Here is a 26,555-nt window from a genome sequence, read left to right on the forward strand (position 1 = left end):
AGGGACAGATTCCAGGTGAAGGATGGGTGGAGACAGGCAAAAAACAAAAAATGGAGCTAAATTGGGGTGATGATGGAGACAGCTGCATGGTAGTAGTAAGCAAAAATTCAATGACTGCCAATGCCGTAACCTAACCAGAGCCTTGACCAAGTATATCCACAAAGAAAGGAAAACTAGACAAGTTATTACAGGAATCCTAGCTGAGATGTATGAATCACCATTAGCAATGGGCAATGTGCTGGAAAACTAGAAAGTGGCTAAAGCTTTGTCTTCATTAAGAAGGGCGTTCAAAGAGAAAGTAGGAGCTATTAGCTAGTAAACATGATATCTGTGGTGGGTAAGTTAGGGATATTCAGCATGGCTTTCTGCATGGGAGATGATGTCTCACAAATTTGATTGAGCTTTTAAAGAAATAACCAAGTAGGTTTATCAGGACGGGGCAATATAGATTTTAGTAAGGCCTTTCATATAGTAAGCTGTTATGGAAAGTTAGATCATATGGAATCCAGGGACAGTTGGCTAATTGGATACAGAATTGGCTTAACGGCAGAAAGCAAAAGGTGACAGAGAAAGGTTGTTTTTTGATGTACAAAAAAGCTGGATGAACTCAGCAGGTCGGGCAGCATCCGTTGAAAGAAGCAGTCTACGTTTTGGGTCCAGACCCTTCGTCAGGCCTAAAGAAGGAGGGGGCAGGGGTCCTATAAAGAAGGTGGGAGGAGGGTGGAAAACCAGTCAGAGGAAAGATCAAGGGGTGGGGGAGGGGAAGCAGGGAGGGGATAGGCAGGAGAGGTGAAGAAGGAATCTAAGGGGAAAGCACCATGGGTAGTAGAAGAAGGCAGAGTCATGAGAGGTGATAGGCAGCTAGAAGAGGAGACAGAGTGAAGGTGGGATGGGGGAAGGGAGAGGGAGGGAATTACCGGAAGTTGGAGAATTCGATGTTCATACCAAGGGGCTGGAGACTACCCAGACGGTATATGAGATGTTGCTCCCCCAGCCAAAGTGTGGCCTCATCATGGCAGCCATGTATGGACATATCTGAACGGGAATGTGAAGGAGAGTTGAAGTGGTGCTAATTCTTTCCTCGCTATGCAATTATCCTGATAACATTGCACTTCCTCATTTCCTTTTCGTTACAGATAGCACCTTTTTATTGAATGAACCGATTCTCAGAAAGGGAGGGGGTGGGGGCATCAGCTTAGTGAGTGTGCAGGTGGATTATAATACTGAAATACGGTATTATAACCATAACCCTAATATAGTAATATCACAAACATATCCACAATGCTTTGACAGGATGGCCCAGGCGTGAAGGTACCTCTAGCTGTTCTTTTATGGTGAAATCAAGGATGTACTTTATGTAAACAAGGCATACAAAACAAAGGATAATGAATGGCAGGTAAAAGGTTTCAAATTGTTTTGGTTGTTGAAGCAAAATGTTCCTGATTTACATCATGAGCTGGCACCTGATCAAAGTCAAAATGATTTACCAGATTCAATCATTGTTGTAGATGTTCCCATTTTTCATGCACTTGGCACAAATGGATTTTGGTGGTTCTCAGTTAGTCTGCCAGGTCAAATTGCTTTAGGCTGTAAGTTGACTTAGCTTTCTTAGTGGTGGGGTCCTGTTGAAGGTGGCGGAAGTTGCAGAGGATAATATGGATCTGGAGGCTGGTGGGGTGATAGGTGAGGACAAAGGGAACACGGTCCCTTTTGTGGTGACGGGAGGATGGGATAAGGGCCGAAGTGCGGGAAATGGAGGAGGTGCAGGTGAGGGCATCATTGATGATGGCAGAAGGGAAACCACGATTCTTAAAGAAAGAGAACATTTGGGATGTCCTGGAACGGAAGCCTCATCCTTGGAGCAGATGTGGCGGAGGCAGAGGAACTGGGAATAGGGAACAGAATTTTATGCATTTGGCAGGGTAGGAAGAGGTATAATCAAAGTAGTCATGGGAGTCAGTGGGTTTATAGAAAATGTCAGTGGACAGTCTGTCTCCAGAGATGGAGACCAAGAGATCGAGAAAGGGGAGAGAAGTGACCGAGATGGACCAAATGAATTTAAGGGCTGGATGCAAGTTAGAGGCAAAGTCGATGAAATTGACGAGCTCAGCATGGGTGCAGGAAGCAGCGCCAATGTAGTCATCAATGTATCGAAGGAAAGGTTGGGGAGCAGTACCAGTATAGATTTGGAGCATAGACTGTTCCACATAACCCACGAAGAGACAGGCATAGCTGGGGCCCATGCGAGTGCCCACAGCTACACCCTTGGTCTGAAGAAAGTGGGAAGAGCCAAAAGAGAAGTTATTAAGGTGAGTACCAGTTACACCAACCTGAGGAGTGTGGTGGTGTTGGGGAACTGGTGAGGTTTATTGTCCGGAAAGTAGTGGAGGGCTTTGAGGCCTTCTTGATGGGGAATTGCACTGGCTGGGTTTTTTTGCAGCATTGTGATTGAATTCAAGGAAGCTTAAAGACCAGATTGATGTGTTACTTAGCACACCAAACATGGTCATAAGAATGATCAATCAATAGTTACCATATTTGTGTACTCAGAAAGTCAGCCCTCACACCAAGCACTTTGGGTGCATGGGATCTCTGGCCACAGAAGCTTTTAGAGCAGGGTTCCCAACCATTTTTATAATGGAGCAATACCACTTAGCAAAGGGACCATGGATGCCAGGTTGTTTTAGACCGTCTGTGTGAATTACTCTGTCCAAGAAAAGGTATCTGAAATATCAGGCCTGCCCAGGTGAGCACCTTGCACAGTCCATCCAGTTAACACAGGAGTCAGCTGCCCTTCATTTCCAGATCACCACCTGCAGCCCATTTAAACTTAGCTCTAAACTACAATCCTTGTTCACTCGCATGAACCAGCCGGCACTCGGTTACCTTGTTATCTTATAGTGTTAAGTCTTACTCTCTCTTATGTTGTGACCATTGTGGCTTGTTGTTTTGCAGTTTATTAGTAAAATATCATTACTGCTAAATCATTTCCGCCGCTCTGGTTTTGGGTCAATCCTCCTCCACATTTTCAGACAGGATGAGTGAACCAGCCACCGTCCCAGCAGAGCACGCTCGCCTTAAAGAAGACATCTGTCGACAGGAGCTCATGATCTCAAAGCAACAGGAAACCATTGACTAACTGCTAGCCACTCTCAAACAACTCTCCCTCTCGATACAGCAACACAGTGTCAGTCAACCTCCCCCGGAGCCCCCGATTCTGTTGCTCGAATGTTTCAACAGATCCCTAATCTGATACTGCAACTTCCTGTCCTAGTGCGTCATACAATTTGAGCTCCTTCCATCTCTGTATGTTATATACTGAGCCAAAATTGCCTTTGTCATTTCTCTCTTGACTGGCAGAGCTCTGACCCTGACTGACACTAACTGGGACGATAAAACATTTTCAATAAATATGAAGATGTTTCTGCTGAGCTGTGATGGGAAGTGGATGTGAGGCAGCAGATCATTACCTCAAGTGCAGCAAGGCTCACGTTTAGTGTTAAATTACACCATGGAATTCAGGACCTTCACAGTGGAGTGAGGTTTGAATGCAGAAACAGTACTGGCCCCTTGGAGTGCTTGAAAGATGAGCTGCCTACACAGGAGATACTCACCAACCTTGAAAGTGTCATCACTCTGGCTCTTCAAATTGACAAGCATGTTATGGAACGACCCTCTGGATCATCAGCCAGAACCATTTCAGGCTGGAGAACCCTCATCATCAATGCCTCCAGAACCCATCCATTCAGAGAGAAATCTCTCTCACCCAACCCCGCCCCCCCCCCCCACTAAGAGTGTGAGCAACTTGTGTGCTTACTGTGGAACCGCCGATATTACCCATGCATCAAGTGCCCGCTCCGTCCAGGTAAATGGCACCACCAGGGAGGGACAAAGGGCCTTCAATCTGGTAAGCTCCCCCTGCCCTCTTGTTCCAGCACTATAGCCCGACTCATTCTCTCTGTCCTCCTCCACACCCTGATGGCTCTATGCACACAGGATGTCCAGGTGATTCTGGTGCAGTAGCCAACTTTCTGGACTGGACTCTGTACGCAGCTTGGACTCCCTACTGACCAGCTCTCAACCCTTCTGCATCACAGCCATTGATGGATTTCCTCCTGGATTTGTGAAAGTGCACATAGCCTGTGTACTGTACATGGGCATCGCAGAATATTGCAGTCCATCCAATTCTTCCTTATTTACCCTCCTAACACTGTTCTCACCTTCGGTTGCCCCTCACTTCACTTGGTCATCTGTCCAACCACTTGCCTCCAACCTGAGCTATTTTCACCCCATAAGTCTGAGGAGAAAGAGGAAATTTGCAACCTCACCAAACTTCTGCAAATTAAGCCATGCCGTCAGTAAAAGGGAAAGCACTCCACCACCTCATAGACCACGGTACTTCTCCCCGAGGTCATCCCTCTCCCCTCCTGAGCCAAGAATTACTACATTGCCAAAGTGCTACAGTATGGCTTAATTGGACTGTCCAGTCCCCAGCTGGAGCAGGATTCTTCTCTCTCCACCAGATTCAGGAACAGTTATGACCCCTCGATCATCAGGCTCTTGAACCAGAGAGGATAATTTTGCTCACCTTGTCACTGAACTGTTCCCATAACCTATGGACTAAATTTCAAGGATTCTTCATCTCATGTTCTCAATATTCATTGCTTAGTTTTTATTATTATTTCATTCTTTTTGCATTTGCACAGTTTATTGTGTTTTGCACATGGGCTGAACACCCAAGTTGGTGTGTTCTTTCGTTGTTTCTAGTATGGTTACTATTCTATTATAGATTTATTGAGTATGCTTGCAAGAAAATGGATCTCAGGGTTATATATGGTGACATATATGTACTTCGATAATAATTTTACTTTGAACGTTGAGCCAGGCCTTTTGTGGTAAGGTGGACACATCTGACATGGGCACCTGGGCCACCCCAGTGAAGACCAAATGGAAAGACAAACCTTTGCATCTTCTTCACATGCAAGTTCAATTCTACACAGCATTGTCATCGAGTAGGAGTCAGGGAGCTTCTCACCAACAAATGGGCTTTGGAAGAATCAAGACATTGGCTAATGGGAAACACTAAGACCTTCCTGATCTGGACTGACCACCAAAACCTCATATCCATTCAACTGACCCACCAACTTAACCCACATCAGGCTTGTGAGGTCCTTAACTTCAAACAATACATCTACACTATCTCCAATTCACCCAGCTCCAAAAAACATTAAGGTATCACCCTGTCAGCTGTCACCTTCGGTCCAATCATTCGGGATCTCAAGAACCAGATCCACCAGGCCATAGTGCATGTACCTGCTCGAGCCAACACACCTGACAATTCATGCACGTGCCAGCAGCTCTCTGCTGTGAAGAACTCCAGTGAGCCCATTCCTCATCCATCTCTGGCCATCCAGGCACATGATGGACCCTAGACTGTCTACAACACTGGTTCTGGTGGCTCACAATAATCACAGATGTATGTCAATTCATCACTGCCTTCCCTCAATGTGCCAAGTCCAATTCCTCCAAGTAGTGGCCCTCTGGATTCCTGCAGTTCCCGTAAGTCCCTCAATGACATGGTCCAACATTGCCATTTATTTCATCACGGGATTGCCACCTTCTGATGGGGCCATGGTGATTAGGACCGTGGTGAACTGGTTCTCCAAAGGGGCCCATGTCATTGCTCTCCTCAAACGTCTGACAGTGGACCTGGTTCTCCAACATGTAACTCACTTCTATGGCCTCCCCCAGGACATTGTGTCAGGCCAGGACCCACAATTTGTCTCCCACTTCTGTCGAGCCTTCTGCTCCCTCCTCCGCGTCTCGGTGAGTTTGTCCTCAGGTTATCCTCCACAGACCAATGGACAGTCAGGAAGATCCGGTCAGCAGGTGGAGAAGTTTCTACAATGCTTCACCACCTCTGAGCATCTGCTCTGGGCCGAAATGTCCCACAATCTACATACCACCTCTGCCACAGGTACTTCACATGCTTCATGGTCATCAACCCCTGTTGTTCCTCATGGAGAAACCAACAGTAGAGGTCTGGCAGGACCCTAGTTTGCCAATGCCTGAGTACTTGGAAGTGGAGATGGAGGACCATGCCTGCTTCTGCCAGGCTAACTGCCATTGTTGACCAGACAGACTGCTCTAGCTTGGGGGCCATGTCTGGCTGTCCACCTAAGATCTGGCCCTGTGCATCAACTCGTGCAAGCTCTCATCCCAATTCATTGGTTCTGCAGAAAACCACTCACTTACCGTCTCCAATTGCCACCGTCCCTCAAGATCAGACCTACACTCCATGTGTCCTGCTTCAAGCCAGTTGTCCACTCAAACCACCTGAATCGAGTACCTCCAGAACCAGGGATGGTGGAAGGCAGTCTGACGTATGGAGTTCTCTGGTTGACTGATTCACGTTGTTGTGGATGGGGTGTGCAATGCCTGGTATACTGGGAAGGTTGTCAAGTCAAGTCAAGTCAAGTCACTTTTATTGTCATTTCGACCATAACTGCTGGCACAGTGCATAGTAAAAATGAAACAACGTTTTTTCAGGACCATGGTGTTACATAACACAGTACAAAAAACTAGATTGAACTACGTAAAAAAAAACACAGACAAAAACTACACTAGACTACAGACCTACACAGGACTGCATAAAGTGCACAAAACAGTGCAGGCATTACAATAAATAATAAACAGGACAATAGGGCAGTAAGGTGTCAGTCCAGGTTCTGGCTATTGAGGAGTCTGATAGCTTGGGGGAAGAAACTGTTACATAGTCTGGTCGTGAAAGCCCGAATGCTACAGTGCCTTTTCCCAGACGGCAGGAGGGAGAAGAGTTTGTATGAGGGGTGTGTGGGGTCCTTCATAATGCTGTTTGCTTTGCGGATGCAGCGTGTAGTGTAACTGTCCATAATGGCAGGAAGAGAGACCCCCGATGATCTTCTCAGCTGAACTCACTATCCGCTGCAGGGTCTTGCGATCTGAAATGGGGCAATTTCCGAACCAGAAAGTGATGCAGCTACTCAGGATGCTCTCAATACAACCCCTGTAGAATGTGATGAGGATGGGGGGTGGGAGATGTTCTTTCCTCAGCCATCGCAGAAAGTAGGTGTACCCTGGAGGAGAGCCCTCCGGTTTCATCTTGGATCCATCACTCATCAGTGAGTTCCACTGGAGCCATCCAGATCGCCTTGAGTCAGGCGTTGTCCATAGGAAAGTGTCCTATCATGCTTTTCCCAGTCTCCATCTAGCTTACAAATTGGCACTCATTTCTTATCATCACTTGCTCTCATTTAAACACAGCTCTCACCCACAATCTTTGTTCTGTCATGTGAACCTCAGCCAATTGCTCTTAGCCTTCAGTTACTTCGTTACCTTGTTGCCTCGTTGCATGAAGTATCTGCTCTTTCTTATCTTGTGGATCCTTGTGGATTGTTATTTTGCAGCTTATTAGTAAAATATCATTTACTACTAAATCATCTCTGCTCTTCTGCTTTTGGATCAAGCCTCCTCCACATTTTCAGACATGAAAAGCATCACATATAAATTATGTCAGCCAGTAGCAAACTAGAATAAATATTAGAGAGCCTTGTGGAAATTGACAGGAATGATAAGGAGAATGGCAGAAAGATGGGGTGACAGAAGGAGGAACTAGAATTCATTCCTCAGCCTTCAGTTTCTGTGACAGATTCTGTGCAACTCGTTGGTTTGTTCTTTCAGCTACCAGACTCAGTAGGTACCAAGACTTACTGCATTATAGTCCAAATGTCTGACACTTGACACAATGTCCTGAACCTCTTGAGGGCTGGGTGTTCATACATTCTGAGGAAGTTCATCCTCTATTTGTACTTCCAATGTGAAAGACATTACTTTCTGTCAGCTGCACCTTTCAGCTGCTCCACTCCCTCTTGTAAAAATGCAGGTTGAGACGTAGCCCACTGGTATGCTGAAGACTCTGACTCTTGTTGTTTGCTATTCTGTCTTGGCAAAGTGCATGGTAGACCTCAGGCTTATTTGGTTACAAGGTCCTAAAAAGAGTATTTCTCTGCAAGACGTCATAAATAAACTACAATGCTGACAAAATTTTCACCAAATTTATCTCTAAGACTTTCCAAATAAAATCCTAGCACAGGTTTCATGATGCGCTGTGCATATTAACAGTTTTCTTCTCAGCTGCAACTAATATCCATTGGCCTTCCTATGTTTGGCCGATCTCCAAGACTCCAAGGAAGCCCATAGCTGCTGTTGATACCTCTTATATTTGGATATTTCAATATCCAAATGGCCAGACAGATTTTCCTGAGAATATTTTCTGCAAGCTGTCTGATTTATTTGGATTACTTGCAGGCATTAGACAGTCATATCAGGTTTCTATTGCACCTACACACTTACCACACTTAATCCCTCTTCCCGCCCTTTTCTAAACTCAATAGTCACAAGAATTAAATTTCCATCACCTACAATCCTTTCTCTATTACTTGTGATGAAAACATAGATGTGAGTAAACTATAACATTATTCTCTAACACATTGATCTTATATTTAGCACAGATTTACTTCGGTTACAGCAAGCATGGATCAGTACTCTTGTGTTCCATATAAATATCTAATACCAGTACCAAGCCTGGTAGTACCTGGATAGAAGACTACCTGAGAATGCCACGTGCTCTAGGCTTGCTGTCTAGGGAAATAAATGATTCAGTAGACTAACATCAATAATGATCACAATCTTAAAACAATTGATGAATCAAACCTCTGGTAAAGGGATTACATTTTGGAACAGAAAGCAATCTGCTGGAGGAGCTCTGCAGTGGGTTGGTCGACATTTCATGTTGAGCTCCTGCACCTTGATGCCACCCTGAAATGTCAACTACCTTCTGCCTCCACAGATGCTGCCTGACTCATTGATTTCTTCCAGCAGTTTGTATTGTTTTGCCCCAGGTTATAGCATCTACAGTTTCTTATGTCAGGATCTTCGTGTTGCTTACTGGAAGTGTTACTATATTCCACTCGAGAGATACTGAGGACTGTAAAAGGAATTACTAATAATCTGCTCAACAAATGCTTGGAAAGACAGAAAAAAGTGGCACCTTATTCCTGAATCCTTAGTGAATTAATATTCTGATAATGTACAGAATATTAATGAATTACATTGAACAGATAACCAAGATCCAAATTACTAATCATTGGTTGCTTTGCTAATAGATATGTTCTTGTACAGAAGAGCTGAGGTTTGACATTCAAGTTCATTAGTTATGACCCAGTTACTCGTGAGATCAGTACAGTCCTCAATACAATTAATTAGCTGAGTTTTGCATTTTAGGACATAGAAAATAGAACATAGAACACTCCAGCACATTACAGGCCCTTCGGCCCATGAAGTTTTGCCAATTGATTAACCTTCTCCAAGATCAACCTAATGCTTCCATCCTACGTAGCCCTCCAAATAATTTTACTATGACCTTTTGAATTTTTTTTTGTGTGTTTTCTGTGAGAATATTTCCACAGCGTTGGATGGGTTTAGAATTAAGTCCATCTAGCAGACAGCAAATGATTAATTTTCTCAAAATGAAGCCAAAATAGAAAGCAAAAAGATTTAAATATACATATATATATATTAGAACATTAGAATATTTGTAAATTTATTAAGCCAAACAGCTCAAACATTACTGACCAGATTCAGTTCTGTTCAAATGTCACTAGAGGAAAATGCGCCAAATGACATTACATCACATCCAGGGATTGCTTCCAATGCCTTTGGCAAAAAATGGATGGGAATAGATCTTTAATGTCACCAGCAGTCTTGAAGAGATTGGTTTGGCCTGACTATGACATAACAAGCCATTGCACTGCTCATTCTGTCAGGGACTGGAATGTTGATGTACTCTCACCAAGCACCACATTTAATCACCAGGGTCATGGGAATCTGTGGGATGATTCATCCACCCTCACCCTCAACCTCAACTAGGCCACCAGACTCATCTTAGTATTCAAAATATTCAGCTGTACCATGTGATAGCTCTTTCAATGACTCTTTGTCTCATGTTTTCAATACTTATAGATTATTTATTATTATTATCATTACCCTCTTTCTGTATTTCCACAGTTTGGTGTTTCTTGCACATTTGTTCTTGTCTGTCTTGTTGGCTGTGGTCTTCCATTGATTTCCTTTACTATGAATGCACACAAGAAAATGAATATCAGGGTTTTATATCATGACATATATGTAGCTTGATAATAGATTTATTCTGAACTTTAAACTTTCAGATATATCACCACAATATCTGTGTTTTCTGGTGCAGTCATTGAACCTTTTCCTCTTTGAAGAAGCATGCAAAAACAATGATTCCACAGTGCAGCAAGAAAATAACTCAACCTAAGGTTTTATATTCAACAGGATAATGGTAAATGATTTACAATTTGATTTGATACAAGCATTAATTCTAAAGTTAATATATTTGCATGTGCCATGCATTAAATGTACCTGTCTGTTATATAAGTTATAATCTCGTATAGTTTCCAGGAAATTTAAGTCATTCAAGCAAACTTTGCTTCTCTCTCCCATAAATTCCCATCATGATTTCAGAGTCAGCGTAAGTAATTGCACAGGAAATCAATTTTGCTAGCAGCCAATGATTGTTTTTCAACTTGAGATAGTATGCAAAATCCTATACCCAAAATATGATTTTAAGACCTATCCGATACAGTTATCTATGGAAAGTTATACAGTATTCACCTACTCTTTAAGGACTAGCTTACTTGCCTGTTGAGTCTCTGTGGCAGGACTTAGCTGCCAATACCTACTGGCAGTGTTACTTCCAGCTAAGAAATAGCTTAAACACCGTTTATTTTATTTTTAGTGATACACATGTAAATCTACACATATAGTTCTTAACGCACATTTAGCACTCACAGCGGATTTCTGATTTATTAAAGGTTACTGAATTTTAAAAGATTTACAAACTACAATGCATTTCCAAACACTGGCACAATCCTTATGAACCAGAAGAACATAGCAATGAGTTGCAGTCGAACTCATGAGGTGCAGTCCGTCACAGAATCCAAAGGTTGAGATATGAATTACAGTTCTACTTTCTGTCACTGAATCTTTCTGCTGTTCTCCTTTTCATTCCTAACAATCCTCAATGCTTCTGATATTTATACTGAGGTTTCTTGGCAAACAACTTACGCCAAATATTGTTTTAAATTTTCAGGCCTAATAAACTGTCAGTAATAAATAATCCTGGATATGTTTTTGTGAAGCTGAATAGTACATGGCATCTTGATGAACCTCAATATCAAGGCTTCATTCTCCTGTTCTGGATCTTAGTTGGTGATGGATATTCACTTTCCAGGGAAATTCTAATTGCATTTTGTGTAATATTAAATAACTGTTCATTAATATTATGTTATTTGATATTATACAAAATGCAGTTAGAAGTTCTTTGATTCTATTGGGAAAGTTTAAATGATAATGACCCAGGATAAAATTTTAACTTGAAATACATTTGCGCTTCTTTTTTCCTCTCAGCTATTTGTTGGGAGTACAAAACACTTTCATAATCTTATGATTGATCAGAACAGAGAGGCTGATGTAGGATGGCTGATTCACGTTTTTATTCTGTCTCGTTTTTACTTTGCCTTTCCGATCCCTTCCCCTCTGATCCACCATCAATAACTCACTCTGAGATGTGAAGGTGAGATATCGGCTTTTATTGACTGGAAGAAGGAACAAGCAGTGAGTGACCACCATACTACATCCTGGAGACTGAGAGGCCGGGCTCAGGCCTCGATCGCCTTTATACCGGGGTCTGTGGGAGGAGCCACAGGAGCAGTCAGTAGGGGGCGTGTCCAGACAGGTATATGTAGTTCACCACACCCTCTTGAGCATTCTTTTACAAATAGCAGCTCTTTTGGGCCCAGCTTTGTACTGAATCTTCCTTACCCTGATGTAAATCAGACAGCAGCAGTGTCAAGGCACTTAGAAACAGTCAAGTATTTCAGTTAGTGTTTAAAAAAGGGGTAAAAAATCTATAAGCTGTCATATTCAGTTGCTTAGCAAATTCTTCAGTGAAGCAATATTTACTGAGCTTACATTACAAATTCCTACACATTACAGTTTTGTCATATCAGGTTAAATGGCAGCAATTTTGCCTTTCTTGGATCTTGCCCCTCCTGACAAAGGTCATCGGGTTTGTGGGGGTGTGGCCAGGGTTTATCAGGGTGTGCCGAGGGTCAGTGCAGGTGTGTGCCCCTTTGGACCTTAGGATTAAGTTTCAGTGTAGGACTAGTGGATGCGTATGTGTGACTAGGAGAGGTAAGGCTGCAGAGTTTTGAGTGTTGAGGTATGAGGTGCTATGGCGGATAGGCTCGTGCGGTGAAGCCACGTTCATCTGGCCCACACACATTCTGACAGCCAATGAAGCCTCAGATACCAAAATAATTGCTTCAGTGCAGATCAAACTTGTTTACTGACAGTAACAAAAAAAACCTCTCAACAAGTATTCTGATTCTAACTGTTATTCGTGTGGTTAAGTGCTTCCATTATATTTATGAAATGGAAGGAGAGGGTCCTACGCTCTCAAAAGAAGCAGCAAGTTATTTAGGTTATCTTTATTTGTAAGAAGGAAAAGTACTTGAAAATTGTCATGTAAAACTCACTTCCTCATTCACAGCAACACTAAGTACTCATTGAGTACTTACTGATTTGATGGAAACATGAACTCCAGGATTCCCATATTTTCCCTCTAACACAAAAAAAGTAGAGAATTTGAACAGTTATTGAGCCTTTTTTAAAAAAAATTATGTGCATTATATGCTAGCAATATCAAAGTTCCAAGAATATTCTCAAAATGTTAATATATTTGTCCAAACAATGTTGCAAAACCACAAGAGGAACATCTTAAATTTCACTGAATCAGACAGCTTGAAACTATGGTTTGACAAAATGTGTGTGCTGTGCATGTTTTAACTGTGCAATAACTCTTTAAAGTTAATGCATTTGGCACAGGTTAACACAGGCACTCAAAACTTTACAGTGTCTTAGAAAAGAGTTATTAAGATGTGTTAACAATTCTCATTTTGCCGCTATGTGCTTTTGATACAACCTTTTATTTCACCTTTTCAGCTTGCAGCTGAAGTAGATGATGAAATTGCGTAGGCCTATGTGTAGGTGGTGTGGGAGGAAGCAGCAAGAAGAACCTCGGCTGATAAGCAGCTTCCTGAGCATTCAGGGAAATGCACCCTTGTACAAGGATTACAACACAGTTAGAGAGCGAGAGAAAGAAACACAGAGCTTCTGTTGATACTTCAGCTTTTGTTTTAGGTGAGTACTAAGTGAAAAAACAAACAGGAAGCACAAAGTACAAGAAATTCACTTTGCCTTGAATGGGTTTAAACTTGATAAATTGCAGTTGAACTGGTTTTCAAAGTCCAATTTGGCTCCTCCTGTTAGCTTTGGAGTTTGAAGTATGTTGACGGCATTGTGAAACTACTTAACATACATGCCTGTTCCTGCCCTTTTTCTCTTTCATTCTACTGTGCGCTCTGCACTTTAAGAAACAAACTTCTTGCATACAGTTTGAGTCAGCTGATGCAGTGGTGGTGTAGTACTGTTCTGCTTGCATTTTAAATGTACTTCTGTTGCTGGTAAGTAATTACTTGAGACATTTCTGCTCTGTTCGATTCAAGTAATAAAGTTGGATGTTTTTCAGCTGGTGCCACAGTCTGTGTTGAGATATTGTTAGGAAAATGCCAAAACACATCAGGTAAGCAAGATGACTTAAAATAATTGTGCATAATTTAAAATGGACAGATGTAGAACTGCATTGTCACTGAAGGGTATATTCATTCAAATAATTAAAATGAGATTATAGCGTATTGAGTTAGCAGTTATTAGATTCATAAATTAGTGAACATTAAAATAATGAATGAGCCAAAATGATAGAACCAATTATTTGCCTTAATAATTTATGAACGTATGTAGTCTTTGTACATAACACAGCCTGGTGAAAGTAGGCTACATGGATGGAGTGCTCCTTTTGGTTAATTTTACTTTACTTCAACAGAAGTTTATATTTAAAATGTAGGATTAATAACACTCCTATTAACCATGACAACTTCTAACTGAAGTGGGAGAACTCATGTGGCAAAAAAAATCTGAACTATAGTCTCTATAAATAGTCTAATTGTCATTAAGATATGATTACCTGATCAATGACTCTCCCATTGCAAATCTTCGGACTTTGTAATTGTAAACTGAGCTTTCTGCTGATAAACTCTTGAATATCAGTTGTTATTTTTTTCTACTGCAGCCATTTGATTACGTACAAATTAGAGAAATTCTCAAACCATACCATGCGTACAAGAGAATTTATGTCTGAAAACATTTCTGTTACTTTTAAGCAAATGCAGCAGCAATCCATGATTCTGACGTAATAAATTCAAAATCCCATTGGAGAAAAGGTTCTCTCAGCTATACATTCCCAGCGGCCAAGTCACCACTGCTCATTTTTTCCCACCCGATTTATCATATTCTATATAATGGTGAAGTAATTTAGCCATTCCTCAACTGAAGGAAGATATGGATTGAGAAAATATTTGAGTAGGTGCAGCTGAAGTGAGGAAACTTTCACTAAATGGTTTCAGTTGCTTCAAATTAAGCAACTAGAGGATATAGTCAATAAAATATAACTTTAAAATGAACAAGAATGGTAAAGTTTTAGAGTAATCCATTAAGTTTATTTGACTAAACATTTTAATGTTGCCCCAAGGTGTAATAATGGAAGAGTTGGGATTGTGGAAACTTGAACATGAATCTCCTTTTCACAACACTGACCTTTTTTTTCATTTATGTTCTTATTTGCAACTCAATTAAAGTTTTCACTTCAGCTTGTTTCAGAGTTAGAACAGTTTTGTGATATCCTTTTATCATACTTGTGGTGGACACACCTTTGCCAGCCTTCAGTGAGTTGTGGGGAGGGATATACAACTAAGACATGGCTCTAAAACAATAATGGATTAGCCACTCATTGTAAACACAGCCTAACCTACTCATGTGACATTCCTACCCAAATAATAAATTTGAGTAATACGCTGTCAACAATGATTGGATTACAAAGAACTTTTTATACAGAACATATAATTAACATAAATATAGCAAATTCTGAATATAATTTATAAACCAGCAGAGTCAAGATGCTTCTCCTTATAGATGCTGCCTGGCCTGCTGTGTTACACCAGCATTTTGTGTGTGTTTGTTTAGTCAAGATTGGCCTTCTGAGTGTAACATTTCTTTAATTTTATCATTGAGGAAGAAATACTATTACATATGGTAGAGCAGCTGTTGTATTGATGTGATACTTTGGGGCAAGTGTCTGAATGAATTTGATTTCAATGTTCTTTCCCAGTTATGCTCATTTTCTTTATAAATGCCTGAGTTAGAAATTTAATTCATATCAGAAATCCCCATGGCATTGTTTACAATCAGTTTGGAATGTGATCTTGGAAGAGTGTTGGAGGCAGATTCATTTTCAAGCTTGAAAATTAATTTGTGAGAAATAAATAAGGAAAAGGGCCAGGAATCAAATGAATTAGATTGTTCTCACAAACTACATGGGCCAAATAGGCCGCAACAATTCTATGATTTCAAACACTACCTGAGTAAATATTTTATTTCCCTAAGCAGAATATGATAAATAGAGGTTAGGGTAGCATAAACTTAATGGACACTTCAAATTCTGAAATTTATTTCCACTGGAACTGAAGATCTGTGTAATAATACAATTAATACCAACACTCTTGTGTTTTTGAGCTAGCAGCAAGATAAATTTGCTTCATTCTGTGTTCCTGTGTGTCCTTCAAACATGAACTTTATTAATTCTATCTATTCAATTTCTGTTCAAAATTAATCACTTAATTTTTCTCTGCATTAAAGTTTCTTCTGCAAAGCATTCATACATATTGCAACGCCCTGCTCTGTCTTCTGAAAGTTTACAAAGTTTCAGAATTTCCAATCCTGTCGTAAGTTTTGAAATAATGTCCTGTCTACCGAAGCCTTGGTGATTGGATTGACACAGAGATGACAAGTGGCCAGACAATAAGACTCATCTTTTGGCAAGAGTACTCTATAGTTTCTTTAAACCTGAAAAATAACTGTTAATCTCAAATCTTTATCTTATTCACCTTAATAAATTTTCCATGAAGGTTGCTGCGATCTCTCTAATTTAATTTTGCTAACATCGAATGGTGCTTTGAGTACCTTTGAAAGTTCATAAAGTCAACATCAACTTCACTACTTTGATCAACTCTCAGTGTAACTGTCATCAAATCAAATTTGACAAATATCCTTCATTTAACAAATCCATTCTAATTTACATTTGTTAATACAATTTTCCAAATTTTAATTAATTTTGTCCTGTACTGTTTTTCAGAACCATAAAATCATATGATAGATAGCCTGGAAAAAGCTTTTACCCATTAAGTCCAAACTGAAATCAAGCATGCATCTACACTGATCCTATTCTATCCCCATTTGATTCTGCCTTGATACCTGCAACTCCCCTCCTGGCTATTCATCACCACACTAGAAACTATTTAAGGTGGTGAATGAAATTACCAATCTAATGTCTTGCGATGCTAGAAGAAATCTACACAGTCACAGAAACAACGTGCAAACTTCACTCAGTCAACATTGGCCTATACAGGTATACGTCCCCCAATTTTCTTTTGCTACATCGACGACTGCATTGGCACTGCTTCTTGCACGCATGCTGAGCTCGTTGACTTCATCAACTTTGCCTCGAACTTCCACCCTGCCCTCAAATTTACCTGGTCCATTTCCGACACCTCCCTCCCTTTTCTTGATCTTTCTGTCTCTGTCTCTGGAGATGGCTTATCTACTGATGTCTACTATAAGCCCACGGACTCTAACAGCTACCTGGACTATTCCTCTTCAGACCCTGTTACTTCTAAAAATGCCATCCCCTTCTCTCAATTCATCTGTTTCTGCTGCATCTGCTCTCAGGATGAGGCTTTTCATTCCAGGACGAAGGAGATGTCTTCTTTTTTTAAAGAAAGGGGCTTTGCTTCCTCCATGCATGTCTCCCATTTTACGCACATCTGCTCTCAACCCATCCTCCCACCACCCCACTAAAGATAGGGTTCCTCTTGTCCTCACCTACCACCCCACCAGCCTCTGTGTTCAATGCGTAATTCTCCGTAACATCCGCCATCTCCAACAGGATCCCATCACCAAGCACATCTTTCTTTCCCCACCTCTTTCTGCTTTCCACAGAGATCGCTCCCTACGTGACTCCTTTATCGATTTCCCGCCCCCATCCCTCCCCACCGATCTCGCTCCCAGCATTTATCCTTGTAAGCGGAACAAGTGCTACATCTGCTCTTTCACTTCCTCCCTCACCAGCATTCAGGGCCCCAGACAGTCCTTCCAGGTGAGGCGACACTTCACCTTTGAGTCGGCTGGTGTGGTATACTGCGTCTGGTGCTCCCAATGTGGCCTTTTATATATTGGTGAGACCCGATGCAGACTGGGAGACCATTTCGCTGAACATCTACATTCTGACCGCCAGAGGAAGCGCGATCTCCCAGTGGCCACACATTTTAATTCCACGTCCCATTCCCATTCTGATATGTCTATCCATGGCCTCCTTTTCTGTCAAGATGAAGCCACACTCAGGTTGGAGGAACAACACCTTATATTCCGTCTGGGTAGCCTCCAACCCGATGGCATGAACATTGATTTCTCCAACTTCCGTTAATGCCCCTCTTCCCCTTCTTACCACATCCCTAATTTTTAATTTTTAATAATTTTTTCTCTCTCTTTCCCTATCACAATAAATCCTTGCCTGTTCTCTGTCTTCCTCTGGTGCTTCCCTCCTCGTTTCTTTCTTCTAAGGCCCTCCATCCTATGGTACTCCCCCTTCTCCAGCCTTGTATCCCTTTTGCCAATCAACTTCCCAGCTCTAGGCTTCATCCCTTCCCCTCCCCCTCCCAATTTCAAATCTCTTACTATCTCTTTTTCTGTTGGTCCTGATGAAAGGTCTCGATCTGAAACATCGACTGTACTTCTTCCTATAGATGCTGCCTGGCCTGCTGCGTTCCAACAGCATTTAGTGTCTGTTGCTTGAATTTCCAGCATCTGCAGATCTTCTCGTTTTGGATTTTTAGGATCACTGGAGCTGTAAGGGATCTGTTTTGTTGGCTGCACTTCTGTGTCACCTACAAAAGTGTTACTATCTTCAAGAGAGTTCAAAGTTAGAGAAAGAAATAGACTTAGAGGAAGAAGAAATCACCACTTTGAAATGAAGTACACACGCTTAATCTCACTCTGGTATTTTACTGCTTGAGAAACTAACTGATTTACTATAAATAGCATACTTGCAAAACTAAAAGATTTTGTTCTTTCATTTTAATGAGGCTTTTCTTTGAGCAGTTTTGTAGCAACGTGATTATGTTATTGTACTGGTGACCTGAAGAATGATTCGGTGACCCATACGCAATGACTAGATGCCCCAAAAATAAGAGTTCAAATTCCAAGAGCCCCAGCTGCATCCTCAGGTGTGAAATGTAAAATCAAATGATGAAATAAATTTGTAATTAAAAAAAGCTAATACAATGATTATTAGACTGCAGATAAGCTGACAACCAAAAGCTTTTCTTTGTATCTCAGCACGTGATAAGAATGAACAAACTACCAATGCAATGCACACAAAATGCAGGAGAAACTCAGTCAGTCAGGCAGCATCTACAGAGGGGAATAAACAGCCAAAGTGCCCTGCTAGACCCTTCATCACCACTCAGCTACCAATATCCAACATTCAATCTGGCTAGCTGTTGTCCGTTAAGAATGGAATTATATCTGCATGTGAGTTCAGTCAAAGCCAACATTGCTGTCTGGCTCTTATCCTGGCTAGTAAGCCACTCATTTTGTGTCAGGCAACAGACATCAGTCACACAGTCATATCAAATGAACCTGAATGAAGAAACATACCTTTTCTCAACATGCTGCAGTGCAATGTTTTATTCATTTTCAGATTATATAAAGGATATGGACAACATATTACTTTCAACAGTATCACTAAGTAAAACTGTAACTCTGGTTTCCACCTTGACTCATCTAAGTTTCAAATTAATTCTATCCTTTTTAGACAATCTAGATATGCCAGTCTTTAGATCAATATATGTGCTCCTCAACAAAAATAAAGAGTTCAATTCTAATTACCTATTCTGGTACAGTTACTTGTCAAACAAAATTGGAGATCTGAATGACAATTGGTAAAACAAAGGCAAATATAAATCTAACTATGAAACCATTCGATATAGGAGTAGAATTAGGCCATTTGGCCCATTGAGTCATGACTGATGCATTTTTCCTCTCAGCACCAATCATTTGCCTCCCCGCCCCCATCTCGTAGCCCTTCATGCCCTGACTAATCACAAATCTATCAACCTCTGCCTTAAATATACATAAAGTCTTGGCCATCACAGCTAGGTGTGGCAAAGAATTCCAAAGATTCAACACCCTCTGGTTAAAGAAATTCCTCTTCATTTCCATTCTAAAAGGACACCCCTCTCTTTTGAAGCTGTCATCTGTTCTTAGGCATTCCCACCACAGGAAATATTCTCTCCACATCCACTCTATCAAGGCCTTTCTCCATTCGATAGCTTTCAATGAGGTCACCACGTAACTTCTGAATTCCAGTGAATACAGGCCCAGAGCCATGAAACGCTCTCCATATGGCAAGCTGTTTAATTCTAGAATCATTTTTGTGAACCTCGTTTGAAGCCTCTCCAATTTCAGCACATCCTTTCTAACGTCAGGGGCCCAATATTCCAAGTCACTCTTCATCATCAGTGCTTTATAAAGTCTCAACATTACATTCTTGCTTTTATATTCTAGTTCTTTTGAAATGAATGTTAACATTGCAATGGCCTTCCTCTCCACAGACTCAACCTGCAAATTAATCTTTAGGGAACCCTGCACAAGGACTCCCAAATCCTTTGGCACCTTAGATTTTTGTATTTTCTGTCCATTTAGAAAATAGTCAACCCTTACATTTCTTCTACCAAAGTGCATAGCCATACACTTCCCACCGTTGTATTCCATCTGTCACTTCTTTGCCCATTCTCCTAATCCCTGTCCTTCTGTAGCTTCCCTATTTCTTAAAAACTATCTGCTCCTCCATCTACCTTCAAATCGTCTGCAAACGTTGCAACATAGACATCAATTCCAACATCCAAATCATTAACGTATAACGTAAAAAGAATCAGTCCCAACACAGATCCCTGTAGAACATCACTAGTCACCAGCAGCCAACCAGAAAAGGCTTACTTTATTCTCACTTCTTGCCTGTAGCCAACTAGCCACTGCTTTATTTATGCTAGAATCTTTCCTGTAATACAAGGGCATTTGACATGGTGTCACACATGAGGCTTCTTGCTAAGAAGCCTCATGTGTGGCACCTCGTCAAAGGCCCTCCAGAAATCCGAGTACAAAACATCAACCAATACCCCTTTGTCTATCCTGCTTGTCATTTCTTCAAAGAATTCCGACAGATTTTCCCATGAGGAAAACATGCTAACTATGCAGTTAAAATTTACAAAAAACTTTACTCTGTGACAGTTAAGTAAAATTACTGAATTAATTACATAAATATTGTCCATTGGAATTGATTCATAGAAGTACTGAAATCCTGTGGAATCTAAATATTAGTATCGGGACCTTACCTGAAGGATTTACGGGACTCAGTTCTAACACATGCAAATTGGCTTGCCTTCTTTTTTTTTGGCTGGTGGAAATTTTACGTGGTAGTCTAATCAGAGAATGACAGTAAACATGAAATAGATTATACCAAACTTATGTTTCACTCTCCAAATTTGTTTGATCACCTTATGCTTTTTACAAGTCATTTGTTATAAAGTCTATAATATATTTTCTGTCTTATAAATACATATACAGTAGATTCTGGTTAATTGGGCACATTGGGACCAATACATTTTGGCTCAATTAAGCGGCTACTGCAATTAATTAAGCCAAAATGATTAAAAAGTCATAAAAAAGACAAATAACTTTTAACTGAGTAACAAATCATGTACTTAAATAAAACACAGAACAAATTAGAACATTACTAGTACTACTATTGTATTCTAAAACTGTGTATTAGTCCTAACAGATAGTGAAGGAGGAATTCAACCAATATACACTACTGTGTTCTTTTAATTGATTGTAAATTAACAAAATCAGTGCAGACACCTAGTGTAAGTAATGCACTGCCTTCATACAATGCTTCAACAATTGCATCCTCCAAACCTTTATTTTTATTGTAACACAGTCAAGGTGATTGTAGATAACTTCAAGTTCTTCGTAGTTTCTCACTTGTTGAAGTAGTGAAACAGTTTCATTTTCACTCTTGGCTGTTTCCAGCATCTCCTAGTCTAAATGCTTAAAACCACGGTGAGCAAAGTAGTTCTAAATTGTCCTACTGCTTATTTCCCTCCAACTATCAGTGACAAAAATCAGTACTTTTTGAACACGGACACATGCAATTGATACTATTTAAAAACCGTTCGTTCTAAGCAGTGCAATGCCTCACAACTACACGCAACTGACACAGTAGAAGCTGTTGGGCAAAAACCTCCTTTCCAAATTAAGTGGCATAATGTCCCAAATAAAGAAAGAAAATACTGGCTATTTACTTGATTAGCTTTTGTTCTTCCAGAGTTATCCTAAATAAGTGACTGCCCTGACTAATTGATGGCCCAATTTACTGAATTCCACTCTACCTTCAAAGTTTTAATTTAAATTCAATACTCTATAGACTAAACTACCAGTATACTGTACCTTGAAATGAACAGGGAATGTGCAATCATTTTTATTACAATCAATATCCCATTTTGTTCTATAATTTACAGATGAGCTGCCACTTAAGAGAGATACTACATCAAATCCAGACAGAGCATTGTGGAGTCTGTGGGTAATTTCAACCCATGCATGCCTCATTCTGAAGTGTAGACAGTGTGCACAGTATGGTACAATCTGAGCTAACTTCCATTCCGTTAACTACTGTAAACTGTCAAGGCCAAGTTGCAGGAGAGATCATGGACCAATCATCAACTTCCTCCTCATCATTCAAATCAAGGAGACAAAGCTGTCTTCAGGAGAGGTAAGAATGGAAGGACCAGTTAACCAAAGGAACCACTATAAAACATCAGTGTTGTTGGAGTATGAATTCAGATGATAATTTTCAGACAAAATTCATACAAGAATATTTTCAATTTGATCCTAATTACATTTCTGCTGATCCCTGTAGAATCAGAGATTTTTCCCTGTATCTATCCAGATCTTGTAGTCCATATCTGATTTCCATTTTCTGTTCAATTAGAGGATGCCATCCACTCATAGACTGTCACAGGAGGAAAATTCGCCAGGGCTCTGCTACTAATAGATTCCTGAAACACATATGTGCAGATATCAGGGAAGAATAGAATTTGTCTTGCCTGCAGTTGATGGTAAAAGCTTCCCTCGCTTTCTAACATCTACCCAAACCAGTGTAGCTTACAAACCTCTGTACTGATGAGTTCCGGAGAAAGCCAAACAAAATCTGATGGGGTCCTTCTCAGATCCCAGAAATCCCATCAAGTCCAACAGATATTTGTTGACTTGATTCAGAATCAGAATCAGGTTTACTAAATTTGTTGTTTTGCACTAGCAGGACACTGCAGGCATGACAGATTCCTACAAGATACAATAAAAATAGATAAAGAAAGAAATCACACAAACGAGGAACAGCAATTTGTTCTTAGGTTCATGGACTGCTCAGAAGTCTGATGGCAGAGGGGAAGAATTTGTTCCTATGCCACTTTGTGAATGTTTTGAGGCTCCTGTGCCTCCTTCCTTATGCTAGTCATGCGAAGAGGGCATATCCTGGATAGTGAGGCTCCTGAATGATGGATGCCACCTTCTCGAGTCACTGCCTTTAGAAGATATCCCTGATGGTGGGGAGGCTTGGGCTTGTGATGGGGCTGGCTGAGTCTACACCCTCTACTGTCTTGTAGAGTGCCTTTGCGGTTAATAAAATTGTTTGGTGCAGTGATAACGTTAATGGTTGTCATTTTATTTTAATCGGCTGATGGGATGATCTTGGAGTGTCACTCTCAATTGGTTCTTGATAAAATGATTACATAATTTAATTGTTAGCACAGTGTAAAATTAATTACATGCACCCAGAAGATTGAGCAAGCAACACATGTTTGGGATTAATGTTTGATAGGAGGCAATAAAATAGCAAGAATCTTGTAGAGGGTACTTACATATCTTCTTCATCTTCATCTTCTATTTTTTGTGTTTGCTTCAGTCAAATTACATGAGCTTGTGAGTGTCAAATATTATTCTTCTAATCCCTACCTCTCTTTTCATAAAGAGATGGTACTTATTTTTTTCTCATTTTCAATTGTCCCTTTAAAGACCAATTGCAAACAATACATTAAGACAACATTTAACTTTCCTCAGTTTCTGGGACAGAGTTTCACAGAAGAGAACTATTTGTAATCAGACCCATCCTGAAAAATAATTAAACCACAAAATGGAATGAGAGATGATGGAGCAAATATCTAATTTGATGTTAAACCAGAGAAAGCTGGAATAATTCAACAGCATCAGTGCAACAGAATTAACATTTTAGACCAACGATATCCATTAAAGTTATGGAAAAGTCATTGATATGAAATACTAACTTTAGTTTTTTCTGTCTTTATGACAAGTGAAAACCTCAGCCATGAAGTATGTATGAAAACAGGAAATGCTGTAAACACTCAACTGGTCAACAACATCTAAGAAAAGATAAACAAAGTTTACATCTCAGACCAAAGAGGCCTTGGCAAAATTAGAAAAAAAAAGTGAAAACAAGTTGTTTTTAACTGAAGAGAGTCTGGGGAGGGATAAATAAAGTGACTTTCTCTGATAAGGTGAGGTCAGGATTTCTGTGGTAATAAGTTAGATAGGTCAATGTGGCCATGTAGAGAGAGGGAATACAAATCGATAAATGTAATAAGTGTGAATTGCAAACCTGCAGGACATTGGCCAAAAAAGTCATGGGATGCTAGTGGAGAGAGAAAAACTGAGCCCAATTTATAGATTAGGCATTCCCAACCTTTTGTTAATCCATGAATCCCAACCTGTTATAGATAGATAACCTACATTGGAACCTGACTGTTCCGATAAAAAGATCGCTCAGATTGTTCTCTCTGTATCTGGCCATCTCAGCTCTAGGCATCCATATGTAACATTTACTTTACTTTTCTTTTTCCTTTCACACAATATTGACAATAGACACACCCTCAAAGATTGCATTTTTCAGCCTTTATATTACCCTGCCACTATCCTCTCCGAGCTTGTTAACCGATCAAACAAATAGCTTCATCACCAGCTATGGCCTCTCCCTATCAGAAAAGAATCCCTCTGTTCAGACCCCACCTTCTCTGCAGCTTTGAGTTGTTTTTTCTTTCCCAGTTCCGATGAACGGTGTTCACTCTGAAACACAAACTGTTTCTCTCCCTTCTTGCTACACAACCTACAGAGTGCATCCAATTTCCTTGAATGCAGTTTTCCAGCATCTCCACTTATTAGAAAAAAATCATGAAGTCTATCCACTGTTTTAGCTAATTAAAAGATTACTGATTCACTATTTTTTGGCAATAAACATTTTAATGTTTATCTAAAATATCCATATTTAACTTAACCCACCTGTCTTGGATATACCATACACTATATTTGAATAAGTATATTAAAATTTAATATATATATAGATATACATAGTGCTGTGCAAAAGTCTTAGGCACATATATGAAGGCTAGACTTTTGCACAGTACTGCATTTGTCAATGTGGAGTGGATAGCGAGTTTGAAAATCTGGCGGGAGCAAAGGATATTGGGAATGGCGGGGATGCAGCACTACAGGAGAGGTTTGGGACAGGTGGCAGGGAAGGAGTGCCAGAGATGGGGTGAGGCTTAGGTACAGACACACCCAGCTCTGAGACACCAGACAAGGCCATTTGATTCCAAACAATTACAGAATGTCTCTCTGGTGTTTCTGCTCCCTTCCCTCTCCATTCCCCTTTTCCCAACCATGATTCCCCTCTCCCTGCCCGCTTCCCACTCTCAGTCCACAATCAGTATTAGGCTTATTATCACCACATATGTCATGAAATTTGTTTTTTTTTCTGCAGCAGCAGCAATACAGTGCAATATTACAAATTATTACAGTACTGTGTAAAAGTATTAGGCACTCTAGCTATAAATATGTGCCTAAGACTTTCGCATGGTGCTGTATAATGATATATAATAAATAGGTAGATTTAAATTAACTTCAGTTTATTTTATTTGAAGAACCTCAATTAATTTTAAAAATAACATTTCTGGTGCTTAACAATAGTAGAACAATCCTCAGTGTTCTGAATTTTCTCAATACAATTTGGAATCAATGTGACATAAATCTTTCAGCTTTGTTTCTGGCAATTTATTAAGGAAAGACTTCAGAGTTGCAAGGATATGATTTTATTCTGAATTCCTGGTCCTTGCTCTTTCATCATTCTACACTACTGCTCAACATTATAATTCTAAAGCAGAGTCTGGGGCACACTGATAATGCAGAACTCTATCCAATGACCTCTCACAACAAGCCCAAGGTTGTTTCTAGACTCCATCACTGCCTTGTTAAAAATAAAAGTGAGAATGACTCCAACTTTCCTAAAGTCAAGTAAAAACAAAGCTTTTGATTGACATCACTGACACCTACAAGCTTTTTGTCTCAATGTCATTGCTTCACACAAAGTATGGAGGTGCAGAACTTTGATATAATGCTCATTTATCTGAAGGCTTCTCCCCTCCCCACAGCTTCTTTCTTTTAACCACTTCCTCTGTGTCGACTTCTTCCACAAATTAGAACCTAATCTATATATTAATCATCCAGAAGTTAGTTTAAAAGTAAAAGGCTGCAGATGATGAAAATATAATAAATCCAGGAAATACTTAGAATCTCTGACAGCATCTTATCAGCTGCCATCTTTGTTCTTCAGTCTTACCTGGCCCCCATCCAGATACAGAATATCCTCCATGTATTTCCTTCCTTTCTCTCTGCAACTTAAACTTGTTTCATCTCCAACTTTTCTCAGATCTAGTTGAAGGTTATTGACCTGAGATGTTAATTTTTTTTTTGTTTCTCCACATATGTTGCAGCTCCTGCTGACCATTGCCAGTACATTCTGTTTCAATTCTTTCTTCAAAAATTCTCCCCAGCCATTTCGAATGCTGAAATCACTCTTTTGATCAATACAAAGTTCCCAATAGGCATCTTTCCAGTTAGGAAACATTGGTTCCCCACTTCACAATATGATGACATTAAGGGCTTTCAAATCTTTCTGTATTTCACTTATCTCACCTCAGCTTCTCGTCCACTCTACCCAATTGTACTCTGACAGCAGTCTACAATTACTTTTGACAATGCAGAGAGAAGCAGTAATTTCCTTGCTGAATCCGGAGAAT

At 40.3% G+C, this 26,555-nt stretch overlaps 1 protein-coding gene and 1 long non-coding RNA gene across 5 annotated transcripts in view; one reads left to right on the forward strand and one right to left on the reverse strand.

Moving 5' to 3' along the window:
- LOC132381180 (uncharacterized) overlaps window positions 1-26,555 on the reverse strand; it is a 42,675-nt gene that overhangs the window by 9,756 nt on the left and 6,364 nt on the right. The window contains exons 2-5 of one of the 2 annotated variants that reach the window (XR_009507964.1): window positions 23,328-23,365; window positions 22,308-22,466; window positions 20,745-20,830; window positions 10,084-10,171 (exon numbers count right to left, since the gene is read on the reverse strand). This is a non-coding gene — a long non-coding RNA (uncharacterized LOC132381180). Of the gene's footprint in view, window positions 1-10,083; window positions 10,172-11,681; window positions 11,884-20,744; window positions 20,831-22,307; window positions 22,467-23,327; window positions 23,366-26,555 lie in introns of those variants that run through there. The other variant, XR_009507963.1, reaches the window with a different exon arrangement.
- Window positions 13,167-26,555, forward strand: part of LOC132381179 (receptor-type tyrosine-protein phosphatase R-like) — a 76,455-nt gene continuing 63,066 nt past the window's right edge. The window contains exons 1-3 of one of the 3 annotated variants that reach the window (XM_059950473.1): window positions 13,173-13,323; window positions 13,712-13,765; window positions 21,930-22,180. In XM_059950473.1, coding sequence (XP_059806456.1) covers window positions 22,044-22,180 — 137 coding nt within the window. In that variant the 5' untranslated portion in view covers window positions 13,173-13,323; window positions 13,712-13,765; window positions 21,930-22,043. Of the gene's footprint in view, window positions 13,324-13,474; window positions 13,647-13,711; window positions 13,766-21,929; window positions 22,181-26,555 lie in introns of those variants that run through there. The other 2 variants (XM_059950472.1, XM_059950471.1) reach the window with 2 other exon arrangements.

The sequence above is a fragment of the Hypanus sabinus genome, chromosome 25 (assembly GCF_030144855.1).
Source record: "Hypanus sabinus isolate sHypSab1 chromosome 25, sHypSab1.hap1, whole genome shotgun sequence".
Classification (NCBI taxonomy): Eukaryota; Metazoa; Chordata; class Chondrichthyes; order Myliobatiformes; family Dasyatidae; genus Hypanus; species Hypanus sabinus.